Source organism: Aspergillus nomiae (assembly GCF_001204775.2).
Source record: "Aspergillus nomiae NRRL 13137 chromosome Unknown contig00006, whole genome shotgun sequence".
Lineage (NCBI taxonomy): Eukaryota > Fungi > Ascomycota > Eurotiomycetes > Eurotiales > Aspergillaceae > Aspergillus > Aspergillus nomiae.
Window position 1 is genome coordinate 266,496 of NW_015378061.1, and position 20,824 is coordinate 287,319.

At 47.2% G+C, this 20,824-nt stretch overlaps 7 protein-coding genes across 7 annotated transcripts; 3 read left to right on the plus strand and 4 right to left on the minus strand.

Annotated features, from left to right (window-relative positions):
• Window positions 1-249: 249 nt before the first annotated feature.
• On the plus strand, window positions 250-2,053 carry ANOM_000824 (cytochrome P450; the record flags this gene model as incomplete). Its single annotated transcript, XM_015546082.1, has 3 exons — window positions 250-382; window positions 460-1,296; window positions 1,344-2,053. 3 exons carry the CDS (start codon window positions 250-252, stop codon window positions 2,051-2,053), a joined length of 1,680 nt encoding a protein of 559 aa, XP_015411948.1.
• Window positions 2,054-2,399: 346 nt separating this feature from the next.
• On the minus strand, window positions 2,400-3,078 carry ANOM_000825 (uncharacterized protein; the record flags this gene model as incomplete). The annotated part of the gene is made up of 2 exons (XM_015546083.1): window positions 2,400-2,914; window positions 2,985-3,078. 2 exons carry the CDS (start codon window positions 3,076-3,078, stop codon window positions 2,400-2,402), a joined length of 609 nt encoding a protein of 202 aa, XP_015411947.1.
• Window positions 3,079-4,032: 954 nt separating this feature from the next.
• Window positions 4,033-5,961, minus strand: ANOM_000826 (uncharacterized protein; the record flags this gene model as incomplete). Its single annotated transcript, XM_015546084.1, has 4 exons — window positions 4,033-4,235; window positions 4,298-4,404; window positions 5,425-5,443; window positions 5,505-5,961. 4 exons carry the CDS (start codon window positions 5,959-5,961, stop codon window positions 4,033-4,035), a joined length of 786 nt encoding a protein of 261 aa, XP_015411950.1.
• Window positions 5,962-6,697: 736 nt separating this feature from the next.
• Window positions 6,698-8,548, minus strand: ANOM_000827 (putative GABA permease; the record flags this gene model as incomplete). Its single annotated transcript, XM_015546085.1, has 4 exons — window positions 6,698-8,072; window positions 8,117-8,173; window positions 8,238-8,308; window positions 8,378-8,548. 4 exons carry the CDS (start codon window positions 8,546-8,548, stop codon window positions 6,698-6,700), a joined length of 1,674 nt encoding a protein of 557 aa, XP_015411949.1.
• A 1,409-nt stretch (window positions 8,549-9,957) lies between these two features.
• On the plus strand, window positions 9,958-11,364 carry ANOM_000828 (uncharacterized protein; the record flags this gene model as incomplete). Its single annotated transcript, XM_015546086.1, has 5 exons — window positions 9,958-10,158; window positions 10,243-10,347; window positions 10,403-10,621; window positions 10,698-10,840; window positions 10,902-11,364. The coding sequence occupies 5 exons, from the start codon at window positions 9,958-9,960 to the stop codon at window positions 11,362-11,364; spliced, it is 1,131 nt and encodes a 376-aa protein (XP_015411956.1).
• Window positions 11,365-11,808: 444 nt separating this feature from the next.
• ANOM_000829 (fungal specific transcription factor domain-containing protein) lies at window positions 11,809-13,012 on the minus strand (the record flags this gene model as incomplete). Its single annotated transcript, XM_015546087.1, has 3 exons — window positions 11,809-12,346; window positions 12,417-12,646; window positions 12,695-13,012. The coding sequence occupies 3 exons, from the start codon at window positions 13,010-13,012 to the stop codon at window positions 11,809-11,811; spliced, it is 1,086 nt and encodes a 361-aa protein (XP_015411955.1).
• A 2,228-nt stretch (window positions 13,013-15,240) lies between these two features.
• Window positions 15,241-19,467, plus strand: ANOM_000830 (ABC drug exporter AtrF; the record flags this gene model as incomplete). Its single annotated transcript, XM_015546088.1, has 1 exon — window positions 15,241-19,467. One exon carries the CDS (start codon window positions 15,241-15,243, stop codon window positions 19,465-19,467), a length of 4,227 nt encoding a protein of 1,408 aa, XP_015412015.1.
• Between the last annotated feature and the right edge of the window lie 1,357 nt (window positions 19,468-20,824).

The window sequence follows — 20,824 nt, forward strand, 5'->3', positions numbered from 1 at the left end:
ACATCGAGGCATTTTTACGTGCAGGGAGCATAAATCTCAATATGCATTTCATTACTGTGTTCCGATTCTTATCATTCCAACGTAATGTGAAATCGGACAATGTGGGTTCGCCCTGAGACGGCCTTCCGACCAAACTTTGGCTATTCAGGGTACTATAAATTAGCACCTCGACCCTTGGCAGTAGAAGTCGCGATTGATTTCCTATCAGCCAACTAGCCTTGTGAGAAGTCTGCCTAGGTTTGGACAAAAATGCCTATCAAACTCTTCTACCTTTCGGGGGAACCTAGTTCTACCGCGAGAGAAATTGAACTGGAACCTACACTGGACTACGATGGGCTAAGGCATCTCATTGCTGCACACTTTGCTATAGTGGAACCAAATGGTACGTTCATCAAGCAAACCTATGCGGGCTTGGGAACGTCTTTTGTGGCTTATTTGGTCTTTAGCTGATCGTTATAGGAATCGGATTCCAGTCCCAGGATGCGGTCTTATCCGATGTTGCGGAAATCCTTGCAAATGAGGATCGTATTAGCATCACAATTGATGGTAAATCCGTGCGAGATATCCCTGGCCCTAAGGGGCTTCCAATTGTTGGCAATTTCTTCGAAATCTATCCCGACCACCTAGGAAACCATCAACGGTTGTTTGAACAGTATGGACCCATAATCAAGACAACGAACATGGGACGTACAGTCTACCAAACCAACGATCCACAGCTGTCATCTATCATTTTCTCAGAAACAGACTTCTTTACGAAGAAGATCAACGAAGCACACCCACTCCACGCGATCAAGAACCAACAAGCCGGTGTTTTCCTAGGGGATACTGACACTCCGGAGTGGAGAGCGGCACATAAGTTCCTTCCCCCGGCATTGGGCCCCAAGGCTGTGCGGCATTATGCCCCTACAATGCAACAGACAGTCGAGGATGCTTTCAAAGTATTCGATCATTTTGACGAGAATGGAGAGGCTTGGAACGTCTACCAATATATGCTTAAACTTGGATCTCAAGCTGTTGGAAAACTTGTACTCGGCATTGATTTCAACCACTTCTCATCTCCGGATGCACCTCCCCATGAACTCATTCATCTCATTGCAGAGTCATTGTCTTTGAATAAGAAGGTAACCGCAAGAGGTGATTGGTATGCGAAACTGCCATTTGGCGATCCGCAGCGGTTGAGAAATTTGCGCTATCGAGTTTTCGACATAGTGGACCAGTCGATCCAGAACGCCAGCCGTGGGGGAGTCGAAGATCTCCCACTCCAGGACGCTGCCCTGAAGGCCTCGAACATGATCGGTGAGTATGGCAACGTTCTTCATCTGAGCAGTTGCTGATTAAAGTAGACTACGCCATCCGAGCCACCGACAACAAGGGTGAAAAGTTGCCTAAAACAAGTCTGATCCAGTCCTTGGTGGTCGCGACTGGGGCAGGCTTTACTACGACTAGCTCGCTATTGTCTTGGTTGATATACAGTCTGGTTACGTACCCAGGTGTTCAGGATCGCTTACTGCAAGAGCTGATCGATAACGATATTACCGAGGATACCCAGATAACAGCGGACTTGACAGACCGATTAACGTTCATGGATAAATTGATCAAAGAAACTCAGCGTCGCCATAACCCATCATATCAGCCCGCGCGGACCGCGAAGGTTGACATGATCTTACCAGGAGGCTATAAGCTACCTGAGGAATCTGTGGTAGTCGGTGCCCTTCATCACCTTCACAATAACCCAGAAGTCTGGAGCAACCCAACCAGATTTGACCCTGATCGGTGGGACACAGAAGAGGTAAAGAACCGACACAAGGCCGCCTATATCCCATTTGCTACTGGTCCTCGCATGTGCATTGGCTTTAACTTTGCACTACAAGAAGTCAAGGTATTCTTGCCGAAGCTAGTATACCGTTACAATTTTATGAAGGAGAATGATGGGCCGATCGAATATGACCCTATGTTCCAACTTATTCGGCCTAACAATCTGTACGTGCGCGCCGAACGGCGTGTAAAGTGGCCTCCGAAGTCAGAGTCTGCCACTACGAGGGCTTCTCTTTAATTATTGGAATTGTTGTTCACTGAAACTTTGTCAAATCAGGTTCTCATGTTTTACTGGGTCCTGGGCTTATAAAACGTTACTGTACATAGACTACTATAAGATATCTGGATATAGAGAAAATTGATTTAGCACTTGGCTACAAGAAATAAATACAACAGTCAAAACACAACAAGTGAAACCAGGCAATTAAGTAAGGCAAGGACCAGCCTTTGCAGAATATTGGCCTTCTCACTCCTTCCTCTGGATATCCATCTCCATCGGTCAAAGCAGCTTGTCCGAACGGTTTCCGACACTATCAATGCCCGGATTAGATCTGTCCCGTATGCAGTCCTCACTTTTGTCCACCTCATTTAGAGGCCGTGGTAGCCCCGTTGCATCTTCTATTTGGCCCTTGGCCCTCATGTCCCTGCTGGGTCTGCTGGCCTCCCTGACCGTGTTCACCTCCCTTACCATGCTCACCTACCTGACCATGTTCTCCTCCCTTATCATGTTCTCCTCCCTTACCATGTTCTCCTCCCTTACCATGTTCGCCTTCCTGGCCGTTCTGGCCTCTGTGTGGACCCTTGTGGCCCTCTCCACCTTTCTCACCATCACCACCCTCCTCACCTTCCTCGTCGTCGCCCTCATCATCATCACCCTCGTCATCCTCTTGGTTATCCCCTTCGCCTTCATCTTTTCCGCCTTCTTTGCCGTCTTTGCCTTCTCCGCCCTGCTTGCCACCCTCGCCACCTTTGCCATGTCTGGTACCATTTCCAGCTGCTTCGCCGCGAAGGACAATAGTGGCTCTCTCGCTCTGGAAGCCAGGGACAGTGGCACGAGCGGAGACATCGCTGTATTCATTCTTACGAGACAGAGAGGCTTCTGCATCAACGCCCGATTAGCTATGGCTAAAACAAGGATATCAAAGAGAGGTGTATAAAAGTAAATGTACCTGATGCAAGCTTGGCACGGCTATCTTTCGCAGAAAGAGGAACCGAAGCTGCCAGAGCAACCAAGCCGAGGAGAGCTAACTGCTGAAATCTCATTTTGGAGTTGGGGTTCTTGGGGCAAAAGAAGATGTTTGTTTGGCTGGGATACTTGAGGACTGGAGGGCTTGATGATTGTGTCTGTTGCTGGTCGTCAAGATGGTGAAAACTTCGCCGGTACTTATACACGTAACTTTCATTGAGTGCTTATGGGGGGTAAAGGATAAAGAGTCCTGCCTGAAACACACCCCTTTTCATGTTAGGCGCTTCGGAGTAGTCTCATCGTTGTTTTGAATAAAGTTACTTGAAATCGAGTAACAGAAGATGGATCTAGACCTGGGTTATTTGATAGCTCAGGTGTAGCGGCGCTTGTTGCGATATTATGTGGCACGGTTGCACAAGGAGAGACGCCAGTGTGGTTGGTTGTCGTCTGTCATCTCAGGAGGTAAGTACGACCATTGGCTTAGTGGCTTGATCCTGGAGATTTTGAGAAGCTTTTTCAAGCTGAGTAGATACAGATTACTCGTGGGCTATGTCGTACAGATCTGCAAGACATACTCCTTATTGAAAACACTATGCATGGATATTTGCCCCTCGAGGCAAATTGGCCAAGGTTTGGAAGTCGTTTCGAAAGCCACTATAGAAAGAAAAGCTTGGTGGGTCAGGTCCTCGTTCGAGAATAAAGACAAGAAACTATAGCTCATGGTATTATCTATCCATTACACACATCAAATGAGCAATTTGAGGGGAACAAAGATATCGTATTAAGATCTCCCCTAAATTATGAGCTCATTTCCATCGTAACACAATGACAGAAGGGCAGTTTCTGGAATGAGAAGCCGTCCCTGGAAGGATTGTCACCATTCTTTCAGACGAGGTATACCTCCTGCAACAATGTTCACACAAGCCACATAACATCCCGGTCGACATTGTGCATCCGTCTTCTCTTGAAAGATGCGTTGTATGCTCCACAGGAGTACCCCTAGGTGCTCGCCTATTAATCCAGAGCCAGTCTCATTGGTCCTCATTATCGTCTCTGGTTTCCTCGGCGCCACCAGATGACAAGTCTGTTTCAGTTTCAGACCGGGTTGCACGAGGCGGGAATCTCCAATCTATGGTATGAGGTATCCAGATTCCGTTGTACATCCTGTCTTGCTCTTTGGTGGGCTCGGGTTTGGAGGCGTGGGGAATGTCCATATCACCGGCTGACACGTAGCCTGCGGCCACGGTGGTTAGAATTAATGAAAATTGAACATACAGGGGAGAAGAGCTCAAATACCATCTAGAATGCTACTGCGCTTATCCTCTTCAGGAACAGGCGCAGAAGTAGCAAGCGCAACGAGGGAGAAGAAGACCAGCTGGTGGATCTTCATTTTCTCTTCTTTTCTTGTGAAACGTTATCGTACAACTTCAGATGTGTTAAATGGGAGTTATACGGGTAGCAGGATTTATATAGGGTTGCTGTTGGTGATGTAAACCAATCCACCATCATTTTTCCATTATTGGGTATCAATGGCGTGAATATTGAGCAGACCATAATCGCAGTATCAGGCCGAACGGTTATTCGTGGAGTATATCGATTGAGGATTCAATTGCGGGCTTGCTTATTGATAAGGGTCGTGAGATAGGGTTTGGGTTGCCCGGGCCCCATCGGGAAGGCGAAGCATTCAATCAATCAAAGAAACGCGCTAAAAGATGGAACTGCAGCTATACCAGATCGGAAGTTCAAACAAAGAGTACTGTGAATCTTTCCATGAAATCTTTTCTTAGTTCATCCCTTGAGGAAGGCCGTGATTAACATTCCCCACAGGAAAAAAGGGTCAATGGTCAGTAGTGATCACCCGAGCGTCATATTCCACAGGTCCTGCCGACATAATGATCATGGCATGACCACTCTAAACGCGATACAAATGTATGATGGTTCCAGAAGGTGATAACTATAAGACTCCTACAGAATGAGATCATCCTAGCTTCGAATTTCGACATGCTACCAGATTATTGCCTTCGCGTTGGAAGCAATTATTTATGGTAACAGAAGGAAAGATTTTGTTGGAGTTGTCTTCTCATGTCTTATCTAGAATGTGCTATTTAAGACCTATTACCCCTTCCTATAACATTAACAGAGGTCGTTTCTGCTACAAATAGGGGGTTCCTCAAATCGGCGTCCCCACCGTCCATCAAAGACGAGTAATATTGGGAATCTGCTCGGACAGAGTAGCAGAGTATTGGCAGAAAAATGCCAACAATACCCACAGAAGCAAGAAACATGAACTTCTCCAGCGATTGTATAGTAAAGATGTTGTCAAAAGGCTTTCACATCGGTAGGGCTTCTTCCAATGCGACGACATCTAACAAAAGCTCTGAGCATCATAACTATGAAATACGCTTCCAGCGCTGCAAACGGACATAACATAGAGGGGTGTACCTATATTCAGTCAGTATATAACGCCCCGACAAAAGACCATTTGTAACAAAGAAGAGCCTACTGTCCACGGGTAGATTAGGCCCCGGCCCTCTAATGATAGGCTTGTGTTGCGGTGTCGGAGTCAACTTGTTTTCACAATCGAGCTGATCATTTCCTCCATTGACAGTAATGGACCCTGTCCATATATCGATATGCCAGACCTTGTTGGCCCAGTTCCGATTACAGGAGTCACAGTAATCCTCCATGCGAAGATACTTGCGCAGATAGGGATCATAGATGATTTCGCAGATCTGAAACTCGCCCGGGGCTGAGGCGAAGGTTAAGGGGTCGTTGAAGGTTCCAACTCCCCCAGCCGTCAGACCACGGCCGCAATCATACGCGATCGCAGAGCCGGGGGGATCATTGTCGGGAAATCCGTAGAAGGTATGGGTTACATCCTGAACATGGCAGGATTGGCGAATGGCGAGTGCAGAACTGAGTCCCACATACCAAAGGATGACCACGAATATCAAGGACATCGTGACTGGTACGATGGCTATGGAAGCTGAGAAATCTGTTTGCAAGGGAGTAACGGGAGCTTTTTAAAGGGCTCCTGCATCTCCAAATGATGACGAAATTTGTGTAGAAGACTTGGGTCTTCTATATCACTATACCGGTGATGAGCCCACGGTTACCTCATGCCAACCATAGAGCAGTCTTTTCGTCATGGTTATCCAAGGTATGAGGTGGTGTGACTGCCCGTCTCGAGATATCATCTTGATATTGAGTAGATAACTTATTGGAATTCACTCGATGCCCTGAAAGATCAATTAACTCTTTTCTCTACATATGGAATCACCGATTATTACCCATATTCCCTTTTTCTTCTTTGGCTCTCTAGAACTAGTGCAATTTATGATGTAACCAATGTTCTACATCGTGGAGTGATCATTCATGACCCAGGAGTCAAGCTGAGCCAGCTTCACACACTCAAAAAGGAAGGAAAGAAAGGCGACATGATACTGTAACATGGATATCTACGTATTTCAGAGGGATAATTACGTAGTTCATGTGTTCCTCACAGGAACATCGACCGTCATCATTTCGACTACAGTCTTTTAGGTCTTGATTTGCGATACTTAATTAACCGAGGCATTATTATTCATAGTTGGCCGGCAACATGGAGAATGCCTCTGAGGTAGGCCGCTGACCTAAGGATTTAGAAATTCAATGAAAGAAGCAAGCAATAGACGTAGGTTGACTTGTCTCCAAAAGCTAAATCTCTCGGCGAATGCTATGTCGGTTGACCCGGGCCTGCGGTATCCCGTCGCGTTTCACAGACATCACCGGTCCCGCATATTCCTTTTGTCCCTTGATAATGTACATCACCACACTGATGATGAAAACGGCCGAAAATATGACCACGCTCCAGTTGAAAGTGGTGCGAGTGACAGGAGTACTTCTGGGCCAAAAGGAGAAGAAGAAGGCAGATACTACATATACCAGGGCTGCTGCGTTCACCCAAATTCCATATTTCCCCATGCTCCAGCGCTGTGGAGGCAGTGTTTCTGGACAGGATAGTCTGCGGTATAGTAAACAGCCGATGGAAACGACATATGTCCACATAAGTGCTGCAACATTAAGGGAAATGATCGCATGAAACGCTGTGTCAGAACCGATGTTGATCAAGGCTAGAAGACCACTGATAACACAAGATAATCCAATGGCATTCACGGGAAGCCTCCGCTTCGGATTGACCTTGCAGATCCACTTGGCAAACGGCAAGCCTTTGTCACGAGCGAAGGCGTAGGTTTGGCGCGCTGTTGATGCATTGAAGAGGATATTGCTGAAAATGACTGGGATGAGGATGATAGCCGTGAGACCGTTAACTCCAGCAGTCCCAACTGCATTCTTGAAAACATAGATGAAGGGGAAGCCAGTTGGATCCTGAAGGGCATCTTCCAGGGATGGCATGGCGAAAAGATAGGTAATTACCAGAACAACAGCCATGGCGCCATTGGTAAAGAAGCCCCAGACCATAGCGATCGGCACGTATCTACCGGCATCGCGAACTTCCTCGGACATGTGCGCCGTGGCATCGGTGCTGAGCCCGGCGTAAATAGCAGAGATCTGACCAACCATTAGGGCCAATCCCATGCTGGACCACCCGCCAGTGTTACTAAATTCCAGGAATACGACACTCGCAGGTTGCCGTGGGGCCATGGCCCACAGGACGGTTATGACTACCACAAAGCAAAGAATGTGCAATGCCAACAGTAGGTTTTGAATACGGGGCATCCAACTGGCCGCGTAGACATTGAAAAAGTAGATGACTAGGATCATGGCAAAAACGAACAGTGTGCCCTGCCAATTCTCTGTCTCATAGCTTGGGTCTTTCACACTAATTAACCCTTGTATGATGGTGCCGGTCAGAAATGACCCCGACGCTGCGCCAGCTTGCCACGCGAGTACCGACATCCAGCCAGTGATATAGCTCAAAACGCGTTGATAGCGGGGAGATGCAAGTTCGGAAATCCAGTGATACTGGCCACCAGAGGTTGGAGACCTACGTTTTCCACATTTGTCAGTCCAGGCGCGATCCAGATACCAACCAAATGAGGCTGTAGTTTCACTTGCATTGATGCCATTTCTGACATTGTCAGAATAATCAGTCCGAATCCAGCAAAGGTCCACATGTAAGTCCAGAATAAACCGGCCCTGCCGCCGTTCACGAGCGCTTCAGTGTTGCCTCTATTTGGTGCTCGGTTTTGTCAGCTGAATTTCATCATTGGGAGACCTGAAAGGAATCCCGCACATCAGCAGAAATTCCCAGGTAGCCTGGAGTACCGATGCAAAGCTCAGAGCAGCCAGAGGGCGAAGATTTCTCTGCAGTAGCATCCATCGTCAATGTTTAATCCATCATATCTGGCTATCTGATAAACGCCGACAGCATACCTTGAGTTCCTGGATTTTACCCATGCGCGTCATGTCGCTCTGGTCAAACCCGGTACCCATTTCTTCGCCATTCTTAGTATTTTCTTCCATGTCAATATTCTGAGACGCAGCAGCCGAAATAAGGTTCCCCGGCTTTGGTGTGATAGGGGCAAATTCAGTGGCAGTTGCCATCCTTGAGGACGGAAATAGTAGCTAAGCCAAGTCAAGTAGAAAGAAAGAAAGTACTGAAGGGCTGAGGTGTTGTGGCATGCTACCTGTCACAGTCGGCGATATCGGGACACGAACCGCAAAGAGGAATGAGAAGGAGATGGAGTAAGAGTGCAGTAACACCGGAAAGAAGCATGTGTATGTCTGTTTGTTTGTATGTTTGCCGTCACACTTCACGGGCTGTCCAACCTCATGGAAGAATGCCTCGGTGAATATCAATCCTCTCAAAACCACCGATTGTGCTGCAACAAGGAGGTGTCCACGTTGAGTTACCCCTTTCCCCCTTCGGCTCCTGACATGCCCAAGTCCGATGAAGCACTTTTGTTCATTGTTTTAGAGATCCCTCGAGCCAGAAGGATAAAAGTAGGGTCATCCCGGCCACTCAGCCTGCATGCTTGCCTACCCTGTGCGACATACCGAACCGCAATACGAGGGATCTGACTGAAGAGGGTATAATTGCATGCATTTCTCCTATCTTCCGGTTGCGAGGAAAATTCAGGGCAAGGGAGTCATGGTAAATATAGTAAGCCAATTCTTGGCTGACCGGACCAAACCCTAATTTTCTTCCAGAGTCAATGATGGAACCATGGTGTTTCGCAACCAATGCAAGTTCCACTAGATTGAAAGGGGTTCTCCAGCTTTTGTCCACCAATAGATCTGGATAAATATTCAATGCTCGAGAAGAACAATCCCAAAGAGCAATATCTCTAGTGTATTCTCCGTTCGGACCGCTCCTCTCCTTCGCCGTTTCTTACATGCCCTCGCCAAGACAACAGGAGGCATATTGGCGCTGCCCACTAATAATACCAATAAAAAGAGAAAAAGGCAAATAAGATAGTCTCGTACTTATTATCAACGACTAGCCGTATTGGAATCTAGCCTAATGACGTTGTCCTACGTGGGTGTCCAGTGATGTTCGACTTGTTTGCTACCCATACCGATAGTAGCTCGAGAATAAGGCCGGGGTTGGAGATGATCGACCGCGGATTAAATCCTTCGTAACTTTATCACTCTGGGCCAAAATGGCCTAATATTGGCGATCGTATCCTTCTACCAATCATGCAAAGAAAAGTTGGTTGGTAACTAGTGTACCGGGCGCACGCGTGTGCACGACTCGTGAACCACAGTCTGTGCGCTGTCGACGTGATAGGGACAATATGCGGTGGAAGCTCGGAGTCCTTGTATGTCATATTATGCCGTAAGATAGAAAAAGAAACGAATTCTATCCGTGTCAGCAGATAAAATCTCGTGCTTCCATGCCATTCTTGTCCTCCAGCTGGGCCCTAGGAGGGGCCAACCTTAACCAGAATATATCAGGATACTACGTCGACCTTAACGTCGTTACATAAATCTTATTCAACTTGCCGAGTACAATGCCAGCTCGATCTAGTCCGCTCCTATCCAGGATTACTCCTCCCCTGGCAGCGGACAATCACTATGATCACAGTGGTTTACTTGTCGTGATTACCTCGCTAGCTTTGTTCCTAGCCCTGGCCTCTTTTTCGATCCGTGCATTCGCTGCTTCAAAAAGATCGTTCATGCTGAGTGAGGATTACGTACTTCTCGCCGTAGTGGTATGTGTCGTGGAAAGAAATCCTTGCCCCCGATTTCTGTGCCCTACATCAGATAGAATAGGTCGCTCACGCAGTTCCCAACAGATATGTGCATGCGTACAAGTCTCGGTTACTCTAGCCTCGGTTCACTATGGATGGGGCAAAACACGAGATATGGTTTTGGACAAGGATTTCATACCCATGTTGAAGGTGTGTCGATTTAAAGATATTATGAAACTACGTATTGATACTCACTAATATCCAGACGGTTTATGTAGCGGACCTGTTCTATGTCCTTGTCATCGGCCTATCGAAAGTTTGCTCGGCAGTATTTTATCGGAACCTCTCCATCCGTCGCTCTATGCGTGCGAACAATGTCATCCTCGCTGCTTGTTCGGTGTGGACCGTTCTCACAATGGCTGTTATGGGGGCTCGTTGCAGTAAGAGCCCGTGGAAAGATATTGATAATCATTGCGTTGGTCTCGTTAGTAACCATAGTTCTACTTTATATTGCTGTGATAATCACTCCGATTATCATCGACCTGACTTGTGAGTTATAGCTGCCACGTTGGAAGGCTGTCTGCGCCTTAGATATCGTGCTCGAAGCATTCATCCTGGCTTATCCAGTGGGAATTATCTATAAGGTTCAGATTTCTCCTTTAAAGAAATTTGTTGTCTTTGCCATTCTCAGCTTCCGCATTATGTATGTATCACGTCTCTTCCTACCAACACTCGCAGCTGACCCGAACTATACACTTCTTTAGCCTCATTCCTCTCTCTGCGGTCCATCTTTACTTTATCCAGAAACAGGTCCAATCAACTGATCCAACTCTTACCGGAACGTATGCGACGACAGTCGCCCAAATCCATGTCGGCGTTAGCGTTCTCGTGCTTACCGTTTCATCGCTAAAGATGTTCGTGGCAGTCTATGAAGATGAGCAGGGGCTCGCATATACCGAAGATGCTTCAAAGGCACTGGGCATTAGCGATAACGATAACAGTCGGCAGTCAAAAGTGAGGTCAGGGAGATGGTCTCGACAGGCGCAGGAGCCCAGCACGTCATCCACTGGCTTCGATGATGGGCCCGCCATACCCTTGGCCTCAGGAGCGCGAGGTGGTAGTAACGCAATCGTCAAAAGCGTACATATCTCAGTAACCCATGAGGATTGTGAGCATATCGCGCTGGGGAAAAGAGGGCCACATGGTCATAGTGGAAGTGTTATGTAGATGCTGCCTAGATGTATTCGCTATCATATATGGTCCCTAGAAGTAGGTGATCGGGTTGTCAATATTAATGCACAATGAATGGATGTATTATGCTTGCGTATAGCTTCTTCCACGCTCCTCCTAGATCGCTGATGACCAGAAGAATGGGTATTAGAACTATTGGCTAGGTACAATATCATGAAGCTATCTTGGTATATCTCTCTGTATGTCAAAAGTGTGTTCCCTGTGCCCACTTCTATACCCTGTAAACCTAAATTCAGGGACGCGATAATTCAGTACTTATATAATGGTGCTCCCTTTGGAAATGTATCTGGAAATGTGCCTCGATAATAGATATTTGATAAATTTCTTCGTGGAAACCACTGCTAAAAACATCTACTCCGTATGCTCTTGGCATTCATGCAGTCCTGGCTTGATACGCGTCGCAAGATTGGCGTGGATTCATTATAATACTATATTATATCCCAGTCGCACTATCTTTGTACCCCGCATCGAACCATTCAACCGTTGGCTGGATATTGAAAAGCTCCCACATAAGTCCATCATCCCACATTGACGACGTTTGCTGAGATAGCCTCCAGCCTCGAGTGCTTGCGAATACAACACCTGTTGCTCTGAGCTTCCTAGTTGAGTGCTATCACTGCGGTGTGCCCTTGCGGTAATTGACTCATGAAGCTGGGGATACACTGATACGTTAGCGTCATTAGATGCAGTAACTTCAGTGGGCTGGCTTCTGATTGCCTCTGTGGTTTGCTCATGCTGCTGTGAAGCGTCCTGAGCGATGGTTTCATAAAGCTGATCGCAAAAGGCTGTGAACTGGGAAAATAGCCCGTGTAATCGGAGTATAGAAGGGTTATACTCCTTGATGCGGGATAAGGCCGCTGTTATTTGGGTTAGGAGATTATAATCCTCGCGATTGGACGTTGCAATGACATTGCAAAAAATGATAAAAAAAGGCGTAAGTGGGTAGAGAAGCACAGTCCTATATATAGCATAGATTAGCCGCCAATCTCCCATATGTCTCTCTCAGTGAGTGAATGACACATCCATACCAGAACACAAAATCATGGTAAACTTGTTCACCTCGCAAGATATGATATTGAAGCACATTCATAGATCGTAGTGCTCTGCGAGCATGAGATAAACAGCGTTCACGCACACGATGATCATGTAAGGAAACCGAATTGAGTCGCAAGACTGTTGTTATGATAGAATGATAGGTAAAGTCCACTGCATCCCATTCCAAGCGCAGTTCCAATGTGCCGCTCGAGTTTGCTCTTGCCTGAACGGTGTGAGGATGGCTGGTGGGAAGAAGAAGGTGGATACATACCTCACACAGCTCCTCCCATATGTCTTGCAATTCGGCTTCTAAGCGGGTAATAGCCCCCAGGGCCTGGTTGTCAGGGATTCCATCACCTGGTGTTAGCACAGACAGGGCACCATCCAGCACATGTGCCAGCTTGATCAAGATATTGGCTTTCATATCTAACGGGTCTGCTTGTCTTGACAGAAGTAAAGAGGTTGGCTCAACACTTAGCGCTGGCAAGGATGGTGGTCGCACCAGAAGCATGCTCAGAACCTTATCAAAGTAGTAGCACCATCGTATACAACGACGGATGTCATGAGACCTGTCACACTCTTCAAGCATCCTTGAATCCATGCTATGATAACCTAGTGCTACAAGGAGTCTCGACGCAAACGCCGTTAAGGTCCAAGCTTGCGTTGTATCACCCAAAGTTTGCATCAAGTTGACCTAGCACCCAATCCTGGATTGTCAAAAATGTAACCATAGATAAATTGACGCACCGGAATTCGTAGCATAGGTTATACTCACTGCCGAAAGCAAAGACTGAAGCATCAATAGGCTTGGTTTGTGCAGAATATCAAGTTCGCGAATTGACCGAAGGGCAGCTGTTATATACTTTTTCTTCGAAGCTTCTAGAGCTTGTGCCAGGTCGCTGGACGTACAGATACGCAGCCATCTGTTAATGTAGGTTACTGCTCTTGCAAATATACAGACCTTATACTGAGATGCTATCTGGCCGGTCGCCTGACTATTCACAACCGCCAGACACATAGTTTCAAACCTCTCGAGAGATATGTGATCGGGCCAGTGAAGTTTCCATGGCGTGGAATAATCGGGACAAGCTGGATAAACTTAGAGTGCAGGGCTAAAAAGGCTTAGGGCAGGGTACATACGATTCATCATCATGAAGAACAATTCTGAAAGCCCCACATTATCTGGTGTATCACCATCTTGTACTTGGTCATAGCTTGAGCTTTCGACTGAATGTGAGGGATTGCTGAAGTCGCTAATCAAAGATAGGGCGGACTCCAACACATGCCTACGGCTTGTGGAAAGGGATGGAATCGAGTCTAGTTCGCGTCGGATTATATTGACTTCGTTTGCTTGATATACATACGCAGGAGAGCGGACGGCTTCAACGGCCAGATTCGTTTTGTGTCTCAATCGTCTGGTTCCTTCTGAGGCGCTTGAAGATGGCCCTCGAGAAGTATCCTGTCCACCTAGGCTGATCCCCAGATTAGGCGGACTCCTACAAGGTAGCTCGTCAATGCCCCCATTTCTACTTCTCTGGTTAGGGTTCCCAAGCCCTCGAGAACTGTACGACACAGTGGGTCAGAAAAGTCTCTGTAGCTATTGCATTGCCACGCGTACCGTGAGACTTTAGTGCGGCGAGTCTGCTTGGGTCTCGCACGAATACATGGCACTTGCGCACTCGTACAGCCCTGACACTGTGGCTGCCGGTCACATTTAACCTATCTCCGACAGTTAGCGTCAGACACATTATACGTATTCTCATTGACATTGATGGTCACAGCTATTGCAGTCGACTACCAGTAGTGGTTGGGGACGCTAAGTACCTTTCTTGCGTGGCATAGGTCACACTAAAGTACAACGGAGAGGACAAAAGTATTCGTTAGTGCATCAATTCATTTGTACACCTCGCGAGCATATCATCGATGGTGTGGGTACAGCAAAGCGGCAGAGATATATAGCGATGCTTACAGCTGGGAGTTTGCGGAGTGCTGCCAAGGGTGAAATACTGGGCGTTTCGGCCATTAGGTGTCAGCTGACTTCTATAGCTTTACCTGAAGAGAATATAATATCCTAGGGAAAGAAATTCCAGTTTACCGTCTCCAATGCTTTCGGCATTTCGGGAAACTCGGAAATTAATTATGCTGGGGAAACGTGATCGGAAATTCGGATTATCTTCATGCAGGACTAGTCCTAGAAAAGGCTTGTTCCGAGGGTTGTTCCATCGTGGACCGCCTTCCTATATAGGTTTAGCCATCTTCGTTCTATAAGAAACTTATCTTCATTTGGAATGTCTTCTAGTAACATACATCCATCAGGTAAGAGGGGACGAAAGAGAACCGGTCATATAATAGCAGAGGATGCCATTGAAAGACCCAGTTGCATATATTAACCATGCAGATGTTGCGCCAGTATACTGGCATCGGTGCGCGTTCACTAGTCACTCGCCAAATCGCTTGGCTGTTGGTGGATCCGACTGCGACTGTCCGAAAGTCCGACTCACAATCCGAGTAACCAATATGTCCTATCCCACATTGTTCGTTAGGCATCTTAGTGCGATATCCATAGCATTTCTTTTACCTATTGGACCCATTTATCGGAATTGGGTGGCTAGCTTTTACTGACAATTTGTAAGGATGTGGGCCAGGCGCCAAAACCAGAATGGAGCATTTAAACAGGCTATTTTGGTGCCTTGTTCTTCTCTCTCTTTCTTTTCACGTTCATCGAGTATTCAACTCTTGTATATTCCAGATATCCTCATATTAGTAATGTACGGCCTATCTTGAGCGTTCTGGAATATTATACGGCCGCTTCTAGCCATGGAAAGTTCGACTACTACATCTTCAACCACAGGTTGGCCTGCCGAGGAACACAAGCTTTCTATGACCGAGGCCGACATTAGTCCTTTGGTTTCTAAATTTGAAGAGATTTTGCAGCGAAGTTTACAATCCGGGTACAAACCTCGACGACTCGGCGTCACCTGGAATGACTTGACTGTGAAAGCAAAAAGCGCCGAAGCCACAATTAATGAGAATGTCTTTTCGCAGTTCAACATCCTTCGTCGTCTACAGCAACGCCGACAAGGCATGCCGCTGAAAACAATACTTCATCAGAGTCATGGATGCGTTAAACCTGGGGAGATGTTACTGGTTCTCGGCCGCCCTGGATCCGGATGTACAACACTGTTGAAGATGCTTGCCAATCAAAGGACAGGCTACGAAGAAATAGAGGGTGACGTGTGGTATGGTAGTATGCGCCATGAGGAGGCTGCGAAGAATTACGCAGGTCAAATCATTATGAATACAGAAGAAGAGATCTTCTTTCCCACGTTGACTGTGGGACAAACTCTGGATTTTGCGACTCGTCTGAAGGTACCTGCTCACCTCCCTGGGGATGCTGCTAATGCAGAGGCGTATCGTGCAGAGATGAAAGAGCTTCTCTTGGAGAGTCTCCATATACCTCACACGGCAGAAACGAAAGTGGGCAATGAATATGTTCGTGGCGTTTCCGGGGGGGAACGAAAGCGTGTCTCAATTCTGGAATGCCTCGCATCTGGCGCGTCTGTCTCCTGTTGGGACAATAGTACTAGAGGTCTAGATGCGGCGAGTGCATTGGACTGGGCAAAGATGATGCGTGCGATGGCGGATGTATATGGCACCTCTATTATTGCAACACTATATCAGGCAGGAAATGATATTTTCCGCCTTTTCGACAAAGTGCTTGTTTTAGATGAGGGGAGACAGATATATTATGGGCCTGCTAGCCAAGCACAACAATTCATGGAGTCCCTTGGATTCGAATGCAGCGAGGGTGCCAACATTGGAGATTATCTGACCAGTGTGACAGTTCCTCTAGAACGTCGAATTCGTTCCGGATATGAATCCATATTTCCCCGGAATGCTGAAGGTATTGTCACATCCTACCGCAACTCTAGTATAAAAGGTCAGATGACCTCTGAATACGACTATCCTACTAGCGAACTGTCGCAGCAACGTACCAAAGATTTTCAAGAGTCTGTCGCTCTGGAAAAGCACCATCCAAGAAGCGCAAACACTGTCCACTTTGCGGCGCAAGTACGTGCTTGCATTATTCGACAATATCAGGTGCTGCTCGGTGATAAGAAGACGTTTGCCATGAAGCAAGGCTCGACCTTGATACAAGCCTTGGTGGCCGGCTCAATGTATTATCAGGTGAAACCCGACACTTCTGGGCTTTTTCTGAAGTCCGGCGCTCTGTTTTGGTCCATCCTTTATAACAGTATGAGCGCTATGTCTGAGGTCGTCGGTTCTTTTGCTGGTAGGCCCATGGTAGTGAAACACAACGCCTTTGCATATTGCAAGCCGGCTGCGTTCTGCATTGGACAGATAGCTGCGGATATTCCTATCACAATTTTCCAGATCAGCATCTGGTCTCTCATCCTGTACTTCATGGTTGGCTTGAAAATGTCTGCTGGTGCATTCTTCACGTATTTCGTGGTTCTTTTCGCATGTGCGATGTGCTCTACTGCGTTATTCCGTGCCGTCGGTGCGGTTTTCCGAACATTTGATGGTGCCTCCAAAGTGTCCGGATATGTGGTGACAATTATGGCCATGTACGCAGGATTTCAAATTCAACACACCCAAATGCGGCCGTGGTTTGGATGGCTATATTGGCTTAACCCTGTTGCGTATGCTTTCGATGGCTTGATGAGTACCGAGTTCCGCGATCGAGAAATCGACTGCACCGGTGGCAACTTGATCCCTCATGGCGAAAGCTACGCGAATGTGAGTATGTCATATCGATCATGCGCTGGTGTGAGAGGTGCAGCCCCAGGATTCGCCTCGTTAACTGGGGAACAATATCTGGGTGCTCTGACATACAGTTATACGCACTTATGGCGGAACTTCGGTATTCTCTGGGCTTGGTGGATCTTCTATGTAGCGATTACTATCGGTGCCACCATGATGTGGAAAAGCCCTTCCGAATCCGGAGCACAGCTGCTCATTCCTAGGGAAAGACTGGCTCAGCATCTGCAGCTGGGTCGCGACGATGAGGAGTCCCAAGTGCCACAAAAGTGCTGCCATGGTCACCATAGTGAGGAAAAAATGGATGGTTCGCCGCCCTTAGCAACACCGGTTGCTGAGACACAATTGGCTAAGAATACCTCCATCTTCACCTGGAAGAACCTGAAATATACTGTAAAGACTCCGTCTGGCCCCCGAGTGCTATTGGACAATGTTCATGGATGGGTAAAGCCTGGTATGCTAGGTGCTCTAATGGGTGCATCGGGGGCAGGCAAGACAACATTATTGGATGTCCTTGCCCAGAGGAAAACAGAAGGGAAAATTGAAGGGTCAATTATGGTGGACGGCCGCCCTCTATCAGTGTCGTTCCAGCGCTCGGCTGGGTATTGTGAGCAACTTGATGTTCATGAGCCCTATGCGACCGTTAGAGAAGCATTAGAATTCTCGGCTCTTTTGAGGCAGTCTCCCGACACGCCTGAAAAGGAAAAGCTCGCATATGTTGATGTCATCATTGACCTTCTCGAACTTGAAGACATTGCGGATACTCTTATAGGCACACCTAGCGCAGGCGGTTTGAACATTGAGCAACGGAAGCGTGTTACTATAGGTGTCGAACTAGTCGCTAAGCCTAGTATCCTAATCTTTCTAGATGAGCCAACGTCGGGCCTTGATGGACAGTCTGCCTTTAATACCATGCGATTTCTGAGAAAGCTTGCAAATCAGGGCCAAGCTATCCTGGTTACTATCCATCAGCCGTCAGCCCAGTTGTTCTACCAATTTGATACCCTTTTATTGTTGGCCCCCGGTGGCAAAACTGTCTACTTTGGAGACATAGGAGAAAATGCCAGCACGCTCAAAGAATACTTTGAACGCTATGGATCACCCTGTCCTAGCCAAATGAACCCGGCAGACCATATGATCGACGTAGTCTCAGGTCGAGCTTCGAATGTCGACTGGCACCATGTATGGCTAGAGTCGCCAGAGTATCAGCAGTCAATGATTGAGCTCGACAGGCTTATCCAAGACTCTGCTTCGAGGGAATCAGGGCATAGCTCAAGTACTGATGACAACGAGTATGCAACACCACTCTGGTACCAAACTAAGATTGTCCTGCGCCGCATGAATATTGCACTCTTTCGAAATACGAACTATGTGAATAATAAGATATATCTGCATATTGGCCTGGCCCTGTTCAATGGATTTTCATATTGGAAGATCGGGGATACTGTGAATGATATGCAGCTTCGCATGTTCACCATTTTCACGTTCATGTTCGTTGCTCCTGGCGTGGTGAATCAGCTCCAGCCGCTGTTCATTGAAAGGCGGAGTATATACGATGCACGGGAAAAGAAATCCAGAATGTACTCCTGGAAAGCATTTGTCACGGCCCTTATTGTGTCCGAGTTCCCATATCTATGTGTCTGCGGCGTGCTGTACTTTCTCTGTTGGTATTATACGGTCGGATTCCCAACAGCCACGGAAAAGGCTGGGGCCGCTTTATTTGTGGTCATCCTGTACGAGTTCTCATATACAGGAATCGGTCAATTCGTCGCAGCGTACTCTCCTAATGCTGTTTTTGCGGCGCTGGTCAACCCTCTCCTTGTCGGAATCATGGTTTCATTCTGTGGCATATTGGTCCCATACGACCAGATTATCCCCTTTTGGAGATACTGGATGTATTACCTGAACCCCCTCACTTACCTGGTTGGGAGTCTCCTGGTGTTCAACATCTTCGATGTCAACGTGAAGTGTGCTGACTCGGAGTTCGCCATATTTAATCCGCCTTCCAACATGACCTGTCTGGATTACCTGTCTTCGTATCTGGAAGCGTCTGACGCCAACCTGGTCAATCCCGAAGCACTCTCTGAATGCCGCGTCTGCCCCTATACCAGCGGAGGGGGTTATTTGAAGACCATCAATTTGAATGACTACTACTTTGGCTGGAGAGACGTGGGCATTTTTGTGATCTTTATTTTCAGTTCTTATGGTTTGGTGTATCTGTTCATGAAGCTGAGAACAAAAGCCTCTAAGAAGGCTGAGTGATGATTTCACAGTTCCCTGCACATCAATGACTGTGCTATCTGTTGGGGTGCATAGCTAGTCTGTTGGAGAAGCGGAATGGATGGGCAGCGTGATAGCCTTGCACATATTCGCAATTCTTGGCGTACCAGAATAGTTTTCTCAGATACCTACGGCAACTAGATGTATTAGATCCAGAAGATATAGCTATTTTTGTTTTTTTTTTAAAAAAAATAGTAGTACTCCTAGTATCGGAGACATTCAAAGAAAGCAGACGTAATCTTCCTGTTCAACAATGACGGTTCGAGATATGAGTTTCCGACGATTCACCAATGCAAGGGGAACTTCATCTTGGGAGTGAGGGTCGATCTCCAGGTAGACTACTAGTGAGACGTGGAGCCGAGGATAATTAGTGCTAGATACTCTCCCAAGTATCGTGGGGTGGGCAAGTCGGATGCATCACACCATCGCCTTTGTAGAAATCCAGCATGCATATGATATTCCACCTCTATCTCAAGCGCCATCATGCCCGCTTGAGAAGCATCCGCTATCCATACGATCTATCGCTGACCGGATCAAAAACTCGGATCTCGACTGAACTCGGTATCGTCGCGAATATGCCGACATTCGGCTTGGGCATCAAAAATACTCATGGTTATACCCAAACTTTCGCTGGATTTCAGGGCCCGACTCCATCGCTTACGCACAAGAACATCTTGCCTTGTGAAAGCCAATGCTGCGAAAAATAACTAGATCTAGGGACTCTACCGGGTAAGCAAGCTGCAGGAAACCTGGGAATGCCAAGGTAAAAAAAAGAGGAATGTTTATCGAAGTTTACCACCACTACGATTAACAGTTAACGGTGGAGCAGTGGCTTGCCGAATATATTGGAATTTGGGACAGATCATCAAAGGCGAATCCTGCGGAAATTTTTTCTTGTAACTGAAACATGTGTGCCCGCCCGTCCTTTTCCCTCTTTTTTTATTCTATTTCCTTTTGGCGCATGAACCGCGATAAAGGAGCAAATCTACTAAAGGAAAAACAGAAATTCAAGGGCTCCCGTTCAATAACCCTAGCGGCGGGACGTCCAGGACGGTAGCACTACGAAAGTGTTGGATGTACCGAGTCTACCTTGTACAAAGTATTTATGATTAGTAGACACTATCTACTAGTAAGCGTCACCAGCCAACCGTCTTGGGATCACGGAACAAGGCCGTAAGCTGACCCACTTGGCTAAGCGTACCGATTCCGCCGTGAAGATCGACTGTCCAAGCAGGTTCCTTCAAACTCTCCCAGACAGCCGGTATTCTGGAGATCAGTTTGTCTTGTCATTCAGGGGTCTAAAAACCTTTTCCAGTCTTGTGAAAATACGATTGGTTGA